This window comes from Cnephaeus nilssonii (assembly GCF_951640355.1).
Source record: "Cnephaeus nilssonii genome assembly, chromosome: 6".
Classification (NCBI taxonomy): domain Eukaryota; kingdom Metazoa; phylum Chordata; class Mammalia; order Chiroptera; family Vespertilionidae; genus Cnephaeus; species Cnephaeus nilssonii.
The window spans coordinates 412,506-429,524 of NC_137077.1; the positions used below are offsets into that span (position 1 = coordinate 412,506).

The 17,019-nt window shown below is 64.8% G+C and overlaps 2 protein-coding genes across 5 annotated transcripts in view; both read left to right on the forward strand.

Moving 5' to 3' along the window:
- The window catches only part of PLXNB2 (plexin B2), a 29,162-nt gene extending 24,414 nt beyond the window's left edge, over window positions 1–4,748 (forward strand). For 2 of the 3 annotated variants that reach the window (XM_079774569.1, XM_079774570.1), the window contains 12 exons: window positions 178–244; window positions 366–512; window positions 810–966; window positions 1,070–1,170; window positions 1,251–1,335; window positions 1,895–2,049; window positions 2,131–2,291; window positions 2,369–2,516; window positions 3,188–3,252; window positions 3,370–3,445; window positions 3,723–3,797; window positions 3,881–4,748. In XM_079774569.1, coding sequence (XP_079630695.1) covers window positions 178–244; window positions 366–512; window positions 810–966; window positions 1,070–1,170; window positions 1,251–1,335; window positions 1,895–2,049; window positions 2,131–2,291; window positions 2,369–2,516; window positions 3,188–3,252; window positions 3,370–3,445; window positions 3,723–3,797; window positions 3,881–3,985 — 1,342 coding nt within the window. In that variant the 3' untranslated portion in view covers window positions 3,986–4,748. The remainder of the gene's footprint in view (window positions 1–177; window positions 245–365; window positions 513–809; window positions 967–1,069; window positions 1,171–1,250; window positions 1,336–1,894; window positions 2,050–2,130; window positions 2,292–2,368; window positions 2,517–3,187; window positions 3,253–3,369; window positions 3,446–3,722; window positions 3,798–3,880) is intronic. The other variant, XM_079774571.1, reaches the window with a different exon arrangement.
- Window positions 4,749–10,356: 5,608 nt separating this feature from the next.
- On the forward strand, window positions 10,357–16,832 carry MAPK11 (mitogen-activated protein kinase 11). 2 transcript variants are annotated; one of them, XM_079773846.1, is made up of 12 exons: window positions 10,357–10,597; window positions 12,998–13,127; window positions 13,198–13,256; window positions 13,328–13,439; window positions 13,607–13,636; window positions 13,709–13,756; window positions 13,856–13,970; window positions 14,281–14,355; window positions 14,604–14,683; window positions 14,994–15,072; window positions 15,166–15,339; window positions 15,640–16,832. In XM_079773846.1, the coding sequence occupies exons 1-12, from the start codon at window positions 10,482–10,484 to the stop codon at window positions 15,717–15,719; spliced, it is 1,098 nt and encodes a 365-aa protein (XP_079629972.1). In that variant the 5' UTR covers window positions 10,357–10,481; the 3' UTR covers window positions 15,720–16,832. The 2 variants fall into 2 exon arrangements, with proteins under 2 accessions (XP_079629972.1, XP_079629973.1); XM_079773847.1 differs by having other exon boundaries at window positions 14,284–14,355.
- Window positions 16,833–17,019: the final 187 nt, after the last annotated feature.

Here is a 17,019-nt window from a genome sequence, read left to right on the forward strand (position 1 = left end):
CAGAATCACCCTCTAGGACAGGGTGACATCCCCCCACCCCCCCAAGGGGCCGGGCACTGGCTCACTGCAGGCTGGACCTGGGCATCCTGGCGGGAGGCGGGTCCGGGTGCCTGAAGAGCCAGCCAGGCTGGCAGGCACTGCGGGGCCCCTGGGTGCCAGGCCTGTCTGCACCCCCAGGTCGGAGACGGTGGTGGAGAGGATGCTGTCCAACTGGATGTCTATCTGCCTGTACCAGTACCTCAAGGTGGGCCCCCGGCGGCAGGGGGGGTTGAGGGGGGCAGGGGGTGCTGCTCCCCACTCCCTTGCCCTGGTGGCACCTCCAGGGGAGCGTGGTCGCCCGAGGCTGACGGCCCGCGCTGCTCCAGGACAGCGCCGGCGAGCCGCTCTACAAGCTCTTCAAGGCCATCAAGCACCAGGTGGAGAAGGGCCCGGTGGACGCCGTGCAGAAGAAGGCCAAGTACACCCTCAACGACACGGGGCTGCTGGGGGACGACGTGGAGTACGCGCCCCTGGTGAGCCGGGGTCCCGCCGGTCCCAGTCCACCTCCCTGTGCTGGGGAGACCCTCCAGGTGCCATGGCCCAGGCCTGCTGTCGGCCTGTGTGGGGCCCGGCACCCCGAGGGTGTCTGGTGGTGAGCTGTGCGCCCTCCCCTGGCCCCTGTGAGCTGGGAGGGATGAGGGGCCCTCTGCTCCTCTGCTCCATCCTGCTGGGCCAGGGCTGCAGGGGAGGCGAGGCCGCCAGCCGGGTGCAGTGGGGACTCCCACCCGCCCACTGGCCCTTCATCCCTTACCCCCCCTCGCCCCCCGCAGACAGTGAGCGTGATCGTCCAGGACGAAGGGGTGGACGCCATCCCCGTCAAGGTGCTCAACTGCGACACCATCTCCCAGGTGAAGGAGAAGATCATCGACCAGGTGTACCGCACGCAGCCTTGCTCCCGCTGGCCCAAGGCGGACAGCGTGGTCCTGGGTGAGCTCTCTGCCCGGGGGGAGGGCGGGCGGGGGACAGCGAGGGCGCCCTGCAGGGCGGGTGGTCTGTGGCTGGGTCCCAGAGCTGCCGTGTCGATCCGCAGAGTGGCGCCCTGGGTCCACGGCCCAGATCCTGTCTGACCTGGACCTGACCTCCCAGCGGGACGGCCGGTGGAAGCGTGTCAACACGCTCATGCACTACAACGTGAGTGCCGGCGGCTCGGGCGCCCTCCCTGCACGCCGGGGGCTGGGGATCGGCGCCTCCCTCATGACCCTGTTCCCCAGGTCCGGGACGGAGCCACGCTCATCCTGTCCAAGGTGGGGGTCTCCCAGCAGCCGGAGGACAACCAGCAGGACCTGCCCGGGGAGCGTGAGTCCCTTCCTCGTGCCTGTTTTGTTTATTTGTTTGTTTGTTTTAAATACATTTTATTGATTTTTTTACAGAGAGGAAGGGAGAGGGATAGAGAGTTAGAAACATCGATGAGAGAGAAACATCAATCAGCTGCCTCCTGCACACCCCCTACTGGGGATGTGCCCACAACCAAGGTACATGCCCTTGACCGGAATCGAACCTGGAACCTTTCAGTCCGCAGGCCGACGCTCTATCCACTGAGCCAAACCGGTTTCGGCTTGTTTGTTTTTTTAATTGATTTCAGACAAGAAGGGAGAGGGAGAAAGAGAAATAGAAACATCATCGATGAGAGGGAATTATTGATCCGCTGCCTCCTGCACGCCCCCTACTGGGGATGGAGCCCACAACCCGGGCCTGTGCCCTGACTGGGAATCGAACTGTGACCTCCTGGTTCCTCAGTCAATGCTCTAACCACTGAGCCATGCTGGCCGGGCCTCGTGCCTGTGTGGTTCTGGCCCCTGAAGGTGTACCCTCTGGGGGCGGCGAGCCCAGCGTGACACCTGGCCCCTCCCCACAGGCCACGCCCTCCTGGAGGATGAGAACCGCGTGTGGCACCTGGTGCGGCCCACGGACGAGGTGGAGGAGGGCAAGTGCAAGCGCGGCAGCATGAAGGAGAAGGAGCGCACCAAGGCCATCACTGAGATCTACCTGACCCGCCTGCTGTCCGTCAAGGTGGGCGCGGGGGGGCGGTGGGCGTGCCGCTGGCGGGGGTGGCGGGCGGCGGGCCGAATGCTGAGTCCCCTCCGCCCACAGGGCACGCTGCAGCAGTTCGTGGACAACTTCTTCCAGAGCGTGCTGGCGCCGGGCCTGGCCGTGCCGCCCGCCGTCAAGTACTTCTTCGACTTCCTGGACGAGCAGGCGGAGAAGCACGACATCAAGGACGAGGACACCATCCACATCTGGAAGACCAACAGGTGTGGCCCCGTCCCACCCCCGGGCGCCCACCCGCCCCGGTCCCAGCAGCCCCTCACCCGGTCTCGCTCTGCCTCAGCTTACCACTCCGGTTCTGGGTGAACATCCTCAAGAACCCCCACTTCATCTTCGACGTGCACGTCCACGAGGTGGTGGACGCCTCGCTGTCCGTCATTGCGCAGACCTTCATGGACGCCTGCACGCGCACGGAGCACAAGCTGAGCCGGGTGAGCGTCCTGGCAGCTCCCGAGGGCTGGGGAGCGGGGTCCTCGCCCGGGAGGCCTGGACGGGGCAGTGTCCACGGGGTGGGAGTCGTGGCCGTGCCAGGATGTGCCGGGTTTGTCTGGGTGTGGATGTGCACATTTGGAGCTGGAGTTCAGGAGAGACAGGTGCAAGGTAACGGGGTGGGGGCAGGGCCAGAGCCTGGGAGGTCCCCTGGTGATGGGCTTCTTAAAAATATATATATTTCTTTATTTCATAGAAGAAGAGAGAGGGAGAGAGAGAGAGAAACATCAGTGATGAGAGAGAATCATGGACCGGCTGCCTCCTGCACGCCCCCTACTGGGGATTGAGCCTGCAACCCAGGCATGTGCCCTTGACTGGAATTGAACCCGGGACCCTTCAGTCCACAGTCCAGTGCTCTATCCACTGAGCCAAACTAGCCAGGGCGTGATGGGTTTTGTGGCGGCCTGGCACCCCTGACCTCCCCCTCCTCCTGCACCCCGTGGAGACCCTTTGCTTAGACGCATTCCAAACCAGTGTCCGCATGGTCAGGTCTGGCGGGGCGGGCGCTGCCCCTCCTTTTCCTGAGCGGGCCCGCCTGGCTCCATCGGGGCCAAGGGCAGGGACACCGGCCAGCCCTCCTTGGCCTGGGCCTCACGTGGCTGTGACCCCACAGGACTCGCCCAGCAACAAGCTGCTCTACGCCAAGGAGATCTCTACCTACAAGAAGATGGTGGAGGAGTGAGTGACCCCAGCTCCCGACCCCCACCCGCGGGGTCGCTGCGGGGAGGAGCACCCTGGAGGGCAGCGTTGGGTCCAGCCTTCTGGACCCACCGTGCCCCCCGCCCTCTCCCACAGTTACTACAAGGGGATCAGACAGATGGTGCAGGTCAGCGACCAGGACATGAACACACACCTGGCGGAGATCTCCCGGGTAAGGGGCGCAGGGGACGCACCGAGGACCCTCCCAGGGGCAGCTGATGGCACTGCAGGGCAGGTGTGTCGTGCCCTCGGGAGGGGAGGCCAGGTGGGCCGGCACCTGTGTGTGACTGACCAGGTGTTGCGTCCGCTCTGAGCCAGCCGTGTCGGCCACGCCCCTGCGTGGGTGTGTCCGTGTGTGGCTGCCCCGTGTCTGGGGGCTGTGAGGCTGTGGCCCTGAGTCTGCCTGTGCCACATGCTTGCTGCCCTGGGTCACACGCCCCCTCTCCCAGGCGCACACGGACTCCCTGAACACCCTCGTGGCCCTGCACCAGCTCTACCAGTACACGCAGAAGTACTACGACGAGGTAGGAGGTTCCGCCGCCCCGGCGAGGGAGGAGGCGCCTGGGCAGCCTGCTCCCCGCCTGGGGCTGACCTGAGCCTCCCTCAGATCATCAACGCCCTGGAGGAGGACCCTGCCGCCCAGAAGATGCAGCTGGCCTACCGCCTGCAGCAGATCGCCGCGGCCCTCGAGAACAAGGTCACCGACCTCTGACCTCCGGCACCACGGTCCCGAGGCACAGGTGTGTGATGCCCAGTGCCGGCATTGGGCGGCCCCTGGGGAAGGAGGCCGAAGCAAGCGGTGGGCCAGCCCTTCTCTCTCGCCGGTGGAGGAAGAGCCCCCGCCCCCGGGACGTGCGAGTGTGGGTGCGGCGGGGACCCCACCTCCGCGTTGGTAGCCACGTAGCGTCTTTCTCCTGAGCAATAGTGCCTGGCGCCCTCCAGCACCAGCCCTCCCGGAACACCAGCATCGGGCGCTGTCTCCGAGTGGCGTCTCCTGAGCTATTCGCAAATGTGCCTTTCGCCCCGGCGCCACCCCGAGTGGCTAGGGGCAGCCGGGCCTCAGCCCCCCTTCCTGAGCACCAGCAGCCGCCCAGTGAGGGTCTGGCCTCTTTGGGGGCTCTGAGTGCCTGCAGTCCCCAGGGCCTCGAGCCCAGACTGTCTGCCGCCCGAACGGGAGGAGAAAAGCGGTACGATGCCTTCCTGACCTCGCCTGGCCCGTGCCCTGGGGCACCAGCGTCTGGGTGGACTCTGCGCTCCGGGCCTCACCTCCAAGGTCACGCTGGATGTCAGACGTCGAGGCCCAGGCAGCCACAGGGGACCCAGCAGAGGAGGTCCTGGCCTCGGCCTGTCAGACAGGCTGTCCTGGAAGCTCCGCCCGGTCTGTGGGGGGCCGGGAGGAGCTCGGCTAGGACACCCCCACCCCTTTTGTAAATCATGTTCATTGTAAATCAAATACAGCCGTCTTTTTCACTCTGCTGGTTGGCTGCGTTCCTCCTGGGGCCGCTGGGCTCCTGGCCCCGCCCTGGCCTGCTCACAGCCTCCTCCCCAGCCCCTAGGATCTCACCCTCAGGTGGGCCTGTGTGGCCTCAGGCCCCGCCTCCCGGTTCCTCTGGGCCAGGCCCCCGGGGCGAGTGCAGCGGCTGCAGCTCACCCACAGCCACCAGCTGCACTCCGTCCACCCGAGAAGAGGATGGTCAAGGGCTGGGAGGTGAGGCCTCTGGCATGGAGCAGGCTGGGCAGCTCAGGCCTAGGTGATCCTGGAGTGGGTTATGGATCCAGAGGGGTGCAAGGGGGCAGCCCCACCAGGCAGGGAAGTGGGGGGCATTGGGCTGGCCAGGCAGCCCTGGTGGCCATGATGTTCCCCTGCCTCCCTTCTTGGGCTGAGCCACCAGGAGCCGTGGGAGCAGGGCAGGTGTGATGGCAGCCTGAGCTCTCAGGGACCTGCTTCCTCCTTCCTGAGGCGGGGTACCTCCCAGGCATGGTCTACCCAGTGCCCATTTAGTAAGCTCCTGCTGTATGCAGACCCCACTGGACACGGGGGTGGCTCAGGGATAGAGGCCCCTGTGTCGTCCTCCTGGAGGCCCCTCTGCCCCCTGAGCCGCCCCAGGATGACGCGGGACGTAGCAGGGCTCACGGACCCTGTACCCAAGAGCAAGTGGCACTTGGCTGCTGCCGGAGGAAGGGGGTTGTCTGGGAATCTGGTGATGGGGGCGGGGTTTGCTCCGAATCTCCGTGTCCTATGCAGAGCTGAGACGTGTCACCCCGCAGCCATCAGGCACAGGTGTGTGCTTGTGTGTCAGGCCCCTGATTCGACACACACTGTCCTGGACACGAGGGACTCTGCAGGAACCCGGACACACAGGGCCTGCTCCACAAATACCACCCAAGCAAAGCAGAAAGGGGATTTGGTGACTCTACAACAAGGAGGCGGAGGGGTCCAGCTTCAGATATGGCTGCATCCAGGTGCTCACATGTCTAGGTTCCTGTAGGTCAGTGATGGGCAACCTTTTGAGCTTGGTGTGTCAAACTTCGCCAAAAAACTGAGCATAACTCGGGTAGTGTGTCACTTTGAGGAAAAAACTAACTCCAAGACTCTAGTCGCAAATGTTTCATCCTCAGGAGCAGCAAATGTTTCATCCTCGGCATGCGGCCGCGTGTCATCAGAAATGGCTACGCGTGTCAGTGCTGACACACGTGTCATAGGTTCGCCATCACTGCTGTAGGTATTTCTCTCTTTCCGAGTCCAGTGCGGCTAGAGAGCGGGTCCAGTTCCTGAGTAGGGGCGGCTGGGGATTGAGAAATAAAAGCAAGAGACAGACACAGAGATAGAAGGAGAAAAGCGGGGGCCGGGTGGGACGACCCACCTCTTCTGATGGAGAGACAGGGACAGTGACCCAGAGCCAATCCAGCAAGTTTATTTTATACCCCAAAAATCAGGAAGTTTCACCAAAAGGTCAAGACAAAAGGAGATTATTTGCATTCTTGAGTAGGCCCTGAGCATTCCCGGTACTAGGCTGGATTTAGATACCAAAACCACTTCCCCACACCACGGGCTGAAATGAAGGTCAAGCTGACAACACCCTGGCCCTTTTGGCAAGGCGTGTTCCCAGGGCGTGGCTTTGCCGCCACCACTGGGTTCAGCTGACAATAATGAAGGAATGCCCATGTGCCTTCCCAGGGGCCCTCTACAGGCTCCACCTGTCTGTTGTCCTGGGGTAGCAGGGCTGCTGGTGGTGGGCAGCCCCAGCCTGTGTCTCCTCCACATGGGCACACCCCTCTGTGGGGGCGGGGGAGTCTCTGTGGGTGAGGCCTTAATCATAAACCACTTGGAACAAGGGTGGGTGTCTCCCCCAAGGAAGGGGTACTAGGCAAACAGCTGACATTCCACCCCCCCGGGACCCCTGAAGTGAGTGCCACCCCTTCCCAGGGACCCGCTGGTCAGGACATCAGGACAAGATGCTGAGAAGCGTCCCAGCTGGTTAGGCTCAGTGGATAGAGCGTCGGTCCTGGGACTTAAGGGTCCAGGGTTCGATTCTGGTCAGGAGTATGTACCTCAGTTACAGGCTCTCTATCACTAGCCCAGGTTGAGGTGCGTGCAGGAGGCAACCAACCAAGTGTCTCCCACCTCGATGTTTCTCTGTCTCTCCCTCTCCCTTCCACTCTCTCTAAAAATCAGTGGGAAAATATCCTCGGGTGAGGATTAACAGCAACAAAAGATGGGGAAGTCAGTGGGAGTCCCTCCCTCCTCAGCTCTGAAGCTTGGAGTCAGGGGAAGGACTACCCTCTTGGAGAGAGGAGGGATCCCTGTCCTGTCGGGGGTGGTGAAGGGTAGAGACAGTGTTGGGATGAACGGGGTGGGCAGGCCGGCCATGAGTGGTCAGGGTGTCTCCAGGGTGGGTCCACCAGCAACCTCGAGCTTTCCTCCCAAGTGGCAGGCTACACCCCGCTTGCTTATTAAGAGCATGAACCCTCCCCCCCCCCAACCAGTTTTGCTCAGTGGATAGAGCATCAGCCTTCGGACTGAAGGGTCCCAGGTTCGGTTCTGATCAAGGGCATGTACCTTGGTTTCGGGCTCAAGCCCTAGTAGGGGGCGTGCAGGAGGCAGCAGCTGATCCATGTTTCATTGATGTTTCTAATTCTCTGTCCCTCTCCCTTCCTCTGTAAAATCAATTTAAAAAATAATATTTTTTAAAAAGCAAGAAAAACCATGAACCCCACCCCTGACACAGACTGATGAGCATTTTAGGAAGTTCACTGTGACCTCAGGGGGAAGTGCACGCAGACTGGCTGGGACTGGAAAGGGGGTGACCTGGGCCAGTGGACGGGGGCAGAGGGCGTGGAGAGAAGGGCTGGCTCCACGTTCAGGGGTGACAGCGATTCACGCTGAGGGCGGAGGGAGGCCAGGGCTCAGGCCCACCCTCACGCCGTGATCCTACCACTTCTGGCTGCTGCCCCTGCCCCACGCCACTCAGCCATCCCACCTGGACAGGGCAGCCTGGACCTGGTGGCCTGATGACACTGACCATGTCCAGCCGAGCTCCCTGAGAACAAAACGGAAATCTGCCCGGCGGCATGGCTCAGTGGTCGAGTGTCGACCTATGAACCCGGAGGTCAGGGTTCCATTCCCGGTCAGGGCACATGCCCTGGTTGCAGGCTCCATCCCCAGCAGGGGCGTGCGTGCCGGAGGCGGCTGATCATTGATGCTCTCTCATCATTGATGTTTCTCTCTTTCCCTTCTTCTCTGAAATCAATTAAAAAATGTTTTAATCTGATCATGCCCCCCCCCCCCCCCAGCCTGCCCAGCCCTCCACCATGGCCACGGCCTTTCTGTTCCTGAAGTCAAGCTCAGCCCCAAAAGCCAGGACTGCCTGGCGTCACCTCTCCAGGGGGTTCTCCCCAAACTCCGCGGTCACTCCCCTGCCCTGTTGGAACCCAGATCCTCCCAGAAGGCAGCGTGGGGGACCTGTCCGCCGGGGATGGGGGTGGAGGTGAGCCCAGGGCAGGTTTGCTGAATGGAGGAAGGTCTCCACTCCACGCGCGTCAGCCCTGACCGCCCACCCGTGGGATTCCGGGCGGGCACCCCACCCCCGGGGAGAGCACGGGGTTACCCGACACCTGCGCAGGGGCGGGGCCGGTCGCCATGGGAACGCGCCCTGGCGCGCGGGGCGGCGCAGACAAAGGCGGCCGGTTCCCACAGCCCGGGCTCCACTCCCGCCCCGCCCCCGGCCTCGGCTGAAGCCTCATTAGCTCCGCACAAAACCTCAGCTGCCGGGGAAGGCGCCCCAGCGGGCGGCCAGGGGCGGGGCTCCGGCTCCCCGAGGGGAAGCAGGCGGCCGGGGGCTCCGGGGGGCTCGGGACTGGCCAAGGTCACGGCCTTGGCGCTGGGACTCAGCCCGCTTCCCGGGTCGGGTTCTCTAAGCAGAGTGTCCGTCTGCCTGGTACTGCGTTCTATGCTTTATTTTCGTTTGGTTGTCAATATTTAAAAATCAGTTATTTCCATAAAAACTCAGGTTTTTTTTATTAAAAAAACATTTTATTGGTTTTTTTACAGAGAGGAAGGGAGAGGATAGAGACTTAGAAACATCGATGGGAGAGAAACATCGATCAGCTGCCTCCTGCACACCCCCCACCGGGGATGTGCCCGCAACCAAGGTACATGCCCTTGACCGGAATCGAACCCGGGACCCTTGAGTCCGCAGGCCGACGTTCTATCCACTGAGCCACACCGGTTAGGACAAAAACTCAGGTTTTAACTTGTTTCGAAAAAACAGAACTTTGGGCCGGGCCGCCGTGGCTCAGTGGTTGAGCTTCAAGCCAGGTTTTGGGATCGGTCCCCAGTAGGGGGCATGCAGGAGGCAGCCGAGCCGATCTATGATTCTCTCTTGTTATTGATGTTTCTCTCTCTCTCTCCCTCATTTCCTCTCTGAAATCATTAAAGAAGGATTTTTAAATAAAACCAGAATCTTGGGCAACCCAAGAGCCTAATTTCCCGCTTTCCTGGAGGGGGGGGGGGGGGGGTGGGCAGCCACTATCCGCTGCCCCAGGGCGGGCATTAGGAGGCACTTATCTTCACCAGTGGGCGCTGGGTAGATGGGGGCGCCCGCCTGCTGGCCCAGGGAACACCTGATGGAGCAGCAAGTGGGAACTAAACCGCGAGAGCAAAGCACGGTTCAGGAGGTGTTCGCAGCCCCTGGGAACTCCTCGGTACCCAGGCAAGTCAGGGTGGGCTTCCTGGAAGAGGTGACGGCGGGGGTGGTTGTTTCAAAAAGAAGGAAGGTACCAGGCACCGAAGAAGACTCATTCGGGGAAAGCTTTTAAAAAAAAATTTTTTTTTCTATTGATTTCAGAGAGGAAGGGAGAGGCAGAGAGAGAAACATCAGTGTTGAGAGAGAATCATTGATCGGCTGCCTTCTGCACGCCCCCTACCCGGGACCAAGTCCCCAGCCTGGGCCTGGGCCCTTGACTAGAATCGAACCTGGGACGCCTCAGTCCGCAGGCCGACGCTCTATCCAGTGAAGGGAAAGCTTCTTATGGGCACAACACCCCAGGCCCCTGGTGCCGCCGCTGTCCCTGGTCCTGACAAAACCCAAGGCCTGGCCCGGGGATCACAGTTTCCCCGGAGGCGAGCGGGCAAGGTCTGCCAGGAGGCAGCCACCCCACCGCGCCCAGAGCGGCCTCCGCAGGGAGGGCCCGGCTGGCCCAGGACCCAAGGCGCCACGCCATCTGCCCACCGCCGCGGGCGCCCTGCCCAGCGCAGCGTCTAGACGTGTTAGGTGGTCGTTCCTGTGTGGATGACGGCTCGCCCAGGCATCTTTGATTTCGAGGGAGCAGCTGGGGGAGGGGTGCGGGACGGGAGGTGGGGCGAGGGGAGGTGCCAGCGGGAAGGGTGCGGGGAGCCAAGTCCTGAGAAAGGCGGTGGCGGCCTGGGCCTACATCTGTGGCGCCCGGGCGGGGACGGAACGTGGGCGCATAGCTGGGGAGGTGCGCGGGCCCCTGGAGGTAGAAGCGGGAGGGGCTGTCAGTCGGACCGGGCTCCCTCTTCCCCCGGCAAAGCCCATCCTCCCCGGGACCGCCCCGGGAGGTACCAGGAGGGCCGGTTTCTGCTCCGCCGCGCCTGGAAGCCGCCTCGTCCCCGGGAACCCCCTCGCCGGCCCCGCCCCGCGCACAGCGCTCCGTGCGCTCCGGCGCGGCGGGGGCCGCGGGAGGACATGTCCGGCCCTCGCGCCGGCTTCTACCGGCAGGAGCTGAACAAGACGGTGTGGGAGGTGCCGCAGCGGCTGCAGGGGCTGCGCCCGGTGGGCTCGGGCGCCTACGGCTCCGTCTGGTAGGGGCGGGGCGGGGGAGCGGGCGGGGGGTGGGGCGGGACTGCGCGCGCCCTCTACCTGCCCGGCCCGGATTCCGGGCGTGGGGTGGGACCTCGCCCTGCACCGCCCCGGGCACTGCGAGGATCTGTGGGAATGAATGGGGGAAAGTTTCCTCCCAGACCCCGCTCCCGGGCGGGGAGAAGGGTCACCCGACTGCCCCCACCGGGCCTGAAGCCTGCGGCGTCACAGCCGGCGAGAGGGCGGGTCTCCCGGGCCCCCAAATGTCGGAGCAGCGTCTGGGGTGCCCCTGGCTCAGGGTCAGGCAGCCCCAGGGTCTGGCAGAGGCCCCCGCCCTCCGTTGGGTACTTTTGTTTGAACAAGAAAAGCCCAGCTCGGGAGAGAGGGCAACCCCTCCCCCTAGGGTGGCCCTGGGGGTCCTGTGCCCCCCCCACCCCCACTTTGCAAGGGGTCTCGGACTTCTGGTGGGGCTTAACCCTAAGCAAAGGTGCCTACCATGACCCCTACAATTCCTAGGGGGTTCTACCCCACTCCACCCCTTTTTTGCCCCAAACAAGAGAGCTCAGACCACAGCCCTGCAGCTAGGCCCTGGGGCCCAGACAGAGGACTGGATCTGGAAGGGGAAGGAGGGTCAGATTCCCCAGGCCTGTCCCCCGGGGGGTGGGGAGGCCAGAGGCCCCGGGGCGAGGCGGCTGCGGGAAGTCCTGGTGTGGGTTGCAATGCTGAGGGTGAGGCTGACGGTGTGGATGTGATAGGTGCCCCCCCCCCCCCCAGCACCGGGTGGGTTCCTTACCGAGGCCAGAGCCAGGTGGCTGCTGTCCACTGCAGGGGTCCTGGAGGTGGGGGTGAATCGGCCCTGGGGCGGGGGTGGGGGGTGGGGCACAAATGTCATTGCTCGAGGCTCTGGCTGGAAGTTAGGAGAGAGCCAGGCCTCAGACCCAGTGTTGGAGCCTGGGGCAGCGGCTGGGGGGGGGGGGGGCACAAATGTCATTGCTCGAGGCTCTGGCTGGAAGGTAGGAGTGAGCCAGGCCTCAGACCCAGTGTTGGAGCCTGGGGCAGCGGCTTGAGGCAGGCAGGAACCTCAGGCCGGCCGTTCTACCACAGGCCTCTCTCGTCATCTCTAAGATGCCCGGGGGCAAGAAGGGGGTCGGGGCAGGTGTTGGGGGCTGCGGGGAGGCCAGGGGTCTGATAGAGCCTTGCTGGAAGCGCATCCCGCCCTGGATTGCCGCCTGGGAGTTCCCAGTGAGCATCGCGCTTCCGAGGGCCACCCAGGTCTCTCTCCGCTGCACTCAGCCCGACGCGCCGGGCAGGTGAGGGCCCCTCTCGTGGGCTCCCACCTTCACCTGGTGAAGCTGCCCACTCAGGGCCAGTCCCCGGTCACTTGGCGGCACAGACACAATTAGGCAAAACGATCTGCTGCCCGACCTGGTGGGCGGGGCCACCCCCATACTCCCAACTGAGGAATGACTTGGACCTCCCCCTGCAGGTGACGGGCTAGGGAGAGGGGCATGGGTGCCCCAGGCTCCTACCTGGCTTTCCGCCACCACTACCTGGGCCCGGGAGCAGGGACCCCTTGTCTCAAAGGAGCGGCTCCGAACACTGTGTGGATTCCATTCCCTCTCAGGGAAGCCAGATCCCAGACACGGGAGATGGAGTGGGAGGGAGGGAGGAGGGAGGAGCATCCGCTAGAGGCATGCTGGGGAGGCGGGGCAGGTGTGTGTGTGACTGGACCGGAGCTGAGGTTTGGGCCTAAGGACGATGCCAGTGGCTGTTGAGTCCCCAGTGAAGAGCGGGGGTGGGGGTGGGGGTGGGGGTGGAGGGTCTTGACCTCTGGGGTTGGGGCTGGGCAAGGGGGATGCAGACACCACGCTCCGCTGGGCATTCCCTCTGCCTGGCTCCTCACTGCTGCAGATGAGCCAGTTCCCCGCCATGTTTGAATGTCCAGAGGCCTTGGAGGCGGCTCTGGGCCCTCCTGGACTCACGGAGGGGGGTGGGGGGCCCTTTGCTGTGTGAACAGCGAGGCTGCTCACCTGGTGCGTGATTTCCATCCGGGCCCTGGAGCCGCTCCCAGGCCTCGCTCTGGGTTTGGGGTGAGGGGGCAAACGATCGGGGTCCTGAGGCCCTGGGCCCCCAGGCGGACTCTCCGGTTGGAAGGCTGGGGGGAAGGCAAAGTGGGGGGGAGGGCGAGCTGCTCCTTGAGGAGGGAGCAGGACCGGAGGCCCTGGGGACCCTGGATGGCGGCCGGCCCCCCGAGGGGTTCCCCGGGGCAAATGCCCGTGGGAGCGCAGGGGGGGCCGCGGAGGAGAGGCGGTGGGGCCTCTGTGCGCGGCCGCCCTCCGCCCAGACCGCCCTGGGGCGGGCGCCCCCAGGTCCCGGCCACCGCCCCCTCCGCCGCCCCGCAGCTCGGCCTACGACGCGCGTCTCCGCCAGAAGGTGGCGGTGAAGAAGCTGTCGCGCCCCTTCCAGTCGCTGGTCCACGCGCGGAGGACCTACCGGGAGCTGCGGCTGCTCCAGCACCTGAAGCACGAGAACGTGAGCGCGGGCTCCCGGGGGGTGCGGGCCTCGCGGGCTGGGCCGGACCCCCACGCTGACCCCTCCCCAGGTCATCGGGCTGCTGGACGTCTTCACTCCGGCCACGTCCATCGAGGACTTCAGCGAAGTGTAAGCGGCGCCGGGGCGCGCGGCGGGGAGGGGGCGGCAGGCCCGTCCTGACACCTGGCGACCACGCCCAGGTACCTGGTGACCACGCTGATGGGCGCCGACCTCAACAACATCGTCAAGTGCCAGGCGCTGAGCGACGAGCACGTGCAGTTCCTCGTGTACCAGCTGCTGCGCGGGCTGAAGGTGGGCGGGGTCGGTGGGCGGGGTCGGTGGGCGGGGCTCGGGCTGCGCGGGGCGGGGCGTGCCCGTTGGGTGGGCGGGGCCTGGGGTGGGCGGGGCCCGGGCTGCGCGGGGCGGGGCGTGCCCGCGGGGTCGGCGGGAACCTGACCTCCGTTCTCCCCCCCTCGCAGTACATCCACTCGGCCGGGATCATCCACCGGGTAGGTGGCTCTGCAGGGCCGCCCGCTCCGCTCCTCCTGCGCTCAGCCCGCTAACCCTAACCCTGCACGCAGGACCTGAAGCCCAGCAACCTGGCGGTGAACGAGGACTGCGAGCTCAGGGTGCGAGCTGGGGAGGGGCCCGGGCGTAGGGGGCGGTGGGGCATGGAGGAGGGGTTGCCGGGGGTGGAGGGGCGCTGACCGCCCGGGGGCCCGCTCTAGATCCTGGACTTCGGGCTGGCGCGCCAGGCAGACGAGGAGATGACGGGCTACGTGGCCACGCGCTGGTACCGGGCCCCTGAGATCATGCTCAACTGGATGCACTACAATCAGACAGGTGACGTCAGCCCTGTGGGGTGGCCAGGCAGACCCCATGCCAGGGCCTGGGGCGGGGGTGGGGGTTGCGGGGGGGGGGGAGAGACAAAGCCAAGGACGTTGGGAGCTCCCATCTTGGGGACCCAAGGCCTGGGGCCATCGTTCAGAAACAGACCTTCAGAGGGGCGGAGCAATGTGGGAGCGGCTGACCCCTCCTCCGCCCAGGGTTCTGGCTAGAGGAGGAGGGGCCCCGGTTGGCACAGTCCAGGCGGTCCCCCAGTTCTCAGAGGAAGGACTTGGGGTGGACAGACTGATGGAGACGCCTCCCCCAGCAGTGGACATCTGGTCTGTGGGTTGCATCATGGCCGAGCTGCTCCAAGGAAAAGCCCTCTTCCCGGGAAGTGACTGTATCCTTGGCCCAGGTGGGGGGGAGGGCTGAGCGTCAGGGTCCCTTCCTTTTGGGGGGGTGAGGTTGAGGGGATGGCTCAGCCCTTTCTGGCCAGTCTTGCCTCTTCTCTACCCCCCGTGCCGTGCCACCTGGGCTCACTGTCCCGGGCTGTAGGAGGGCAGGTTCTGGGCAGTGTCCCCGAGATCTGGGGCCTGGGGCCTGAGAAGGGTTCGTGCCTGGCCCGTGGGCATTTCCTGAGCCGGGCAGACATTGACCAGCTGAAGCGCATCATGGAGGTGGTGGGCACGCCCAGCCCGGAGGTGCTGGCAAAGATATCCTCGGAACACGTGAGTCCCCAGCCCCCGGCGTCCTCTGCTGCCCCGGCCCGTGGTGCTGTGGGGGAAGGGCCTGAGGGCTGGACCAGCGCCGCGTGGGGAGCACGGGCCCCTTCAGGGGGAAGCAGGTGAACGGGGAAGACATTCCTGGCACGAGGGACGGTGAGGGCAAAATAGCAGCGCCCACCGCAGTGCCCTGGCCAAGGAAGGAGGGGCAGGCCCAGGCCCAGGCCCTGGCCTGTTGGAGTGAGTGAGTAAGGGGGCTCAGGGCCAAGGGAGGTGGGGGGTGCCGCCCCCTCAGGTCCTTCCCATGTGCCCGCAGGCCCGGACGTACATCCAGTCCCTGCCTCCCATGCCCCGGAAGGACCTCAGGAGCATCTTCCATGGCGCCAACCCCCTGGGTGAGGACGGGCCCCGGGTCCCGGGTGGGCGCCACGTCTGGCCCTGGATGCGGAGCTGACCTCCACCCCCCTCCTTCCCTGGCCGCTCGGCAGCCGTGGACCTCCTGGGAAGGATGCTGGTGCTGGACAGCGACCAGAGGCTCAGTGCGGCCGAGGCCCTGGCCCACGCCTACCTCAGCCAGTACCACGACCCCGAGGACGAGCCCGAGGCCGAGCCCTATGACGAGAGCGTGGAGGCTAAGGAGCGCACCTTGGAGGAGTGGAAGGGTGGGCCTGGGCGGTTGGAGGGAAATGGGGGGGGGGGGGGGGCGAGGGCTGCCTTCCCTGGAGGCCGGGCCCTGCCTGTTTGCTGCAGGAAGGGCCCCAACTCATCCTCGGGGTGGTCTGGGAGGGGGACAGCAGCCCCCCCCCCAACTCCGGGGGGCGGTTAGAGATGGGTTGGCACACCCAGCAGAGCAGGAGGCAGCACAGGGCAGGCTCTGGACGGGCCGCGGGCCGAGGCTGCCCTCAGATGGTGGGGGGCCTGGGCTGGTGGCAGCAGGGGCTCACCTTCCCCTCCCTCCTCAGAGCTCACCTACCAGGAAGTCCTCAGCTTCAAGCCCCCAGGGCCACCGCAGCCTCCGGGCAGCCTGGACGTTGAGCAGTGAGCCACTCTGGAACTCAAGGAGGGCCCGAGCCTGCCCACCCCGGTTCCGGTTCCGCAGCCCGCCGGGTTCCCACCGGGGTTGCCTCCCACCACATGACCCCTGGCCTGGGACCCCTGGCCTGCATGCCGCTCCTGTGGGAGTCTGCGCACACATATGAATGCATGAACGTGTGCAAGCCGTGGGCGTAGGAGCCGGGACAGAGTGTCCTCGACTTCCTGGGTCCTCCTACCACATCCCAGCAACCAGGGTCTGTCTCCCTTGGGACTCACTGTGGAGACCTGAATGCCTGAGGGGTTCCCTGGGGAGTGTCTGTCCCCAGATCTCACTCCCAGGGGGCTGTCTCTGGGGGGTGGTGCATCGGGACCAGGGCCCCCTGGAGACGCAAAGGGCAGGGACTCCGTGGTCTATGCTGCTCAGCCCGGAAGTGGCAGGGCTACCCTGGGAAATGCTGAGACCCAAAGGCCTGAGAGCTGGAAGGGTCTCCCCTGGGGGGTGGCAGGGCAGGGACAGCCACCAAGTGTCACATCAGACCGCCTGGAGCCACGTGTTGTGTGGCACATGTGCCCTGGTGCGTGTTCCTGGCATTTACATGGGAAGGCATGTGTGAATCTAGGGGCACCCAAGGGCCAGAGTCGGTACGAGCAGGAGGCCCACGTCGGGGTGGCTGTATCTGCCTCCCCTGCCTCCCCCAGCGCCTGCTGTCATTGAGGGGTGCTGAGATCCTGCCGTGCACCAGGCGAGGGGGCTCAGGTGGGCAAGGGACAGCCACGTGAGCAAAAGCCATGGCGCTCTCCTTGGGCTTCTGAAGCCTGAGGGCACAGTGGGGGCTGGGGGACGCTAAAGGGGCTGGCCCACATCGAGGCGCACTTGGACTTGTACCCTGGCCCTGCTGCCGAGAGCTGGGGCGCTCTGACCTGTGGGTCGGCCCTGACCCTCCCTCCTTCCAGAACGGAGCTGACTTCGTAACCTCTGGCACAGGCACCTGCTCCAGATGTGGAGGAGGCGTGAGTCTTCTCTGTCCAGCGGTGGTGTCAGGTGCCAGACAGTGGCCTCCTACCTCGAGGGACCCAGGGAGGGCTAAGGGTCAAGTGCCTGCACCTGGTGTCTCAATAAAGACCATTTCTTCACTCTGTCTGGTGTGGCTCAGTGGATAGAGCATCAGCCTGTGGACTAAGGGGTCCCGGGTTCGATTCCAGTTGGGGGCACATGCCTGGATTGCGGGCTCAGTCCCCAGTAGGGGGCGTGCAGGAGGCAGCTGATCGATGATTCTCTCTTCATTGATGTTTCTCTCTTTCTCTCC

What these genes read in the sequence shown, in the direction of transcription:
- MAPK11 (XM_079773846.1), top strand. Translation starts at nt 10,482, where the DNA reads ATGTCCGGCCCTCGCGCCGGCTTCTACCGGCAGGAGCTGAACAAGACG. An exon ending in GATGCACTACAATCAGACAG is followed by an intron (nt 13,971 to 14,280) that starts GTGACGTCAGCC and finishes CGCCTCCCCCAG; the next exon opens with CAGTGGACATCTGGTCTGTG. An exon ending in CCATGGCGCCAACCCCCTGG is followed by an intron (nt 15,073 to 15,165) that starts GTGAGGACGGGC and finishes GCCGCTCGGCAG; the next exon opens with CCGTGGACCTCCTGGGAAGG.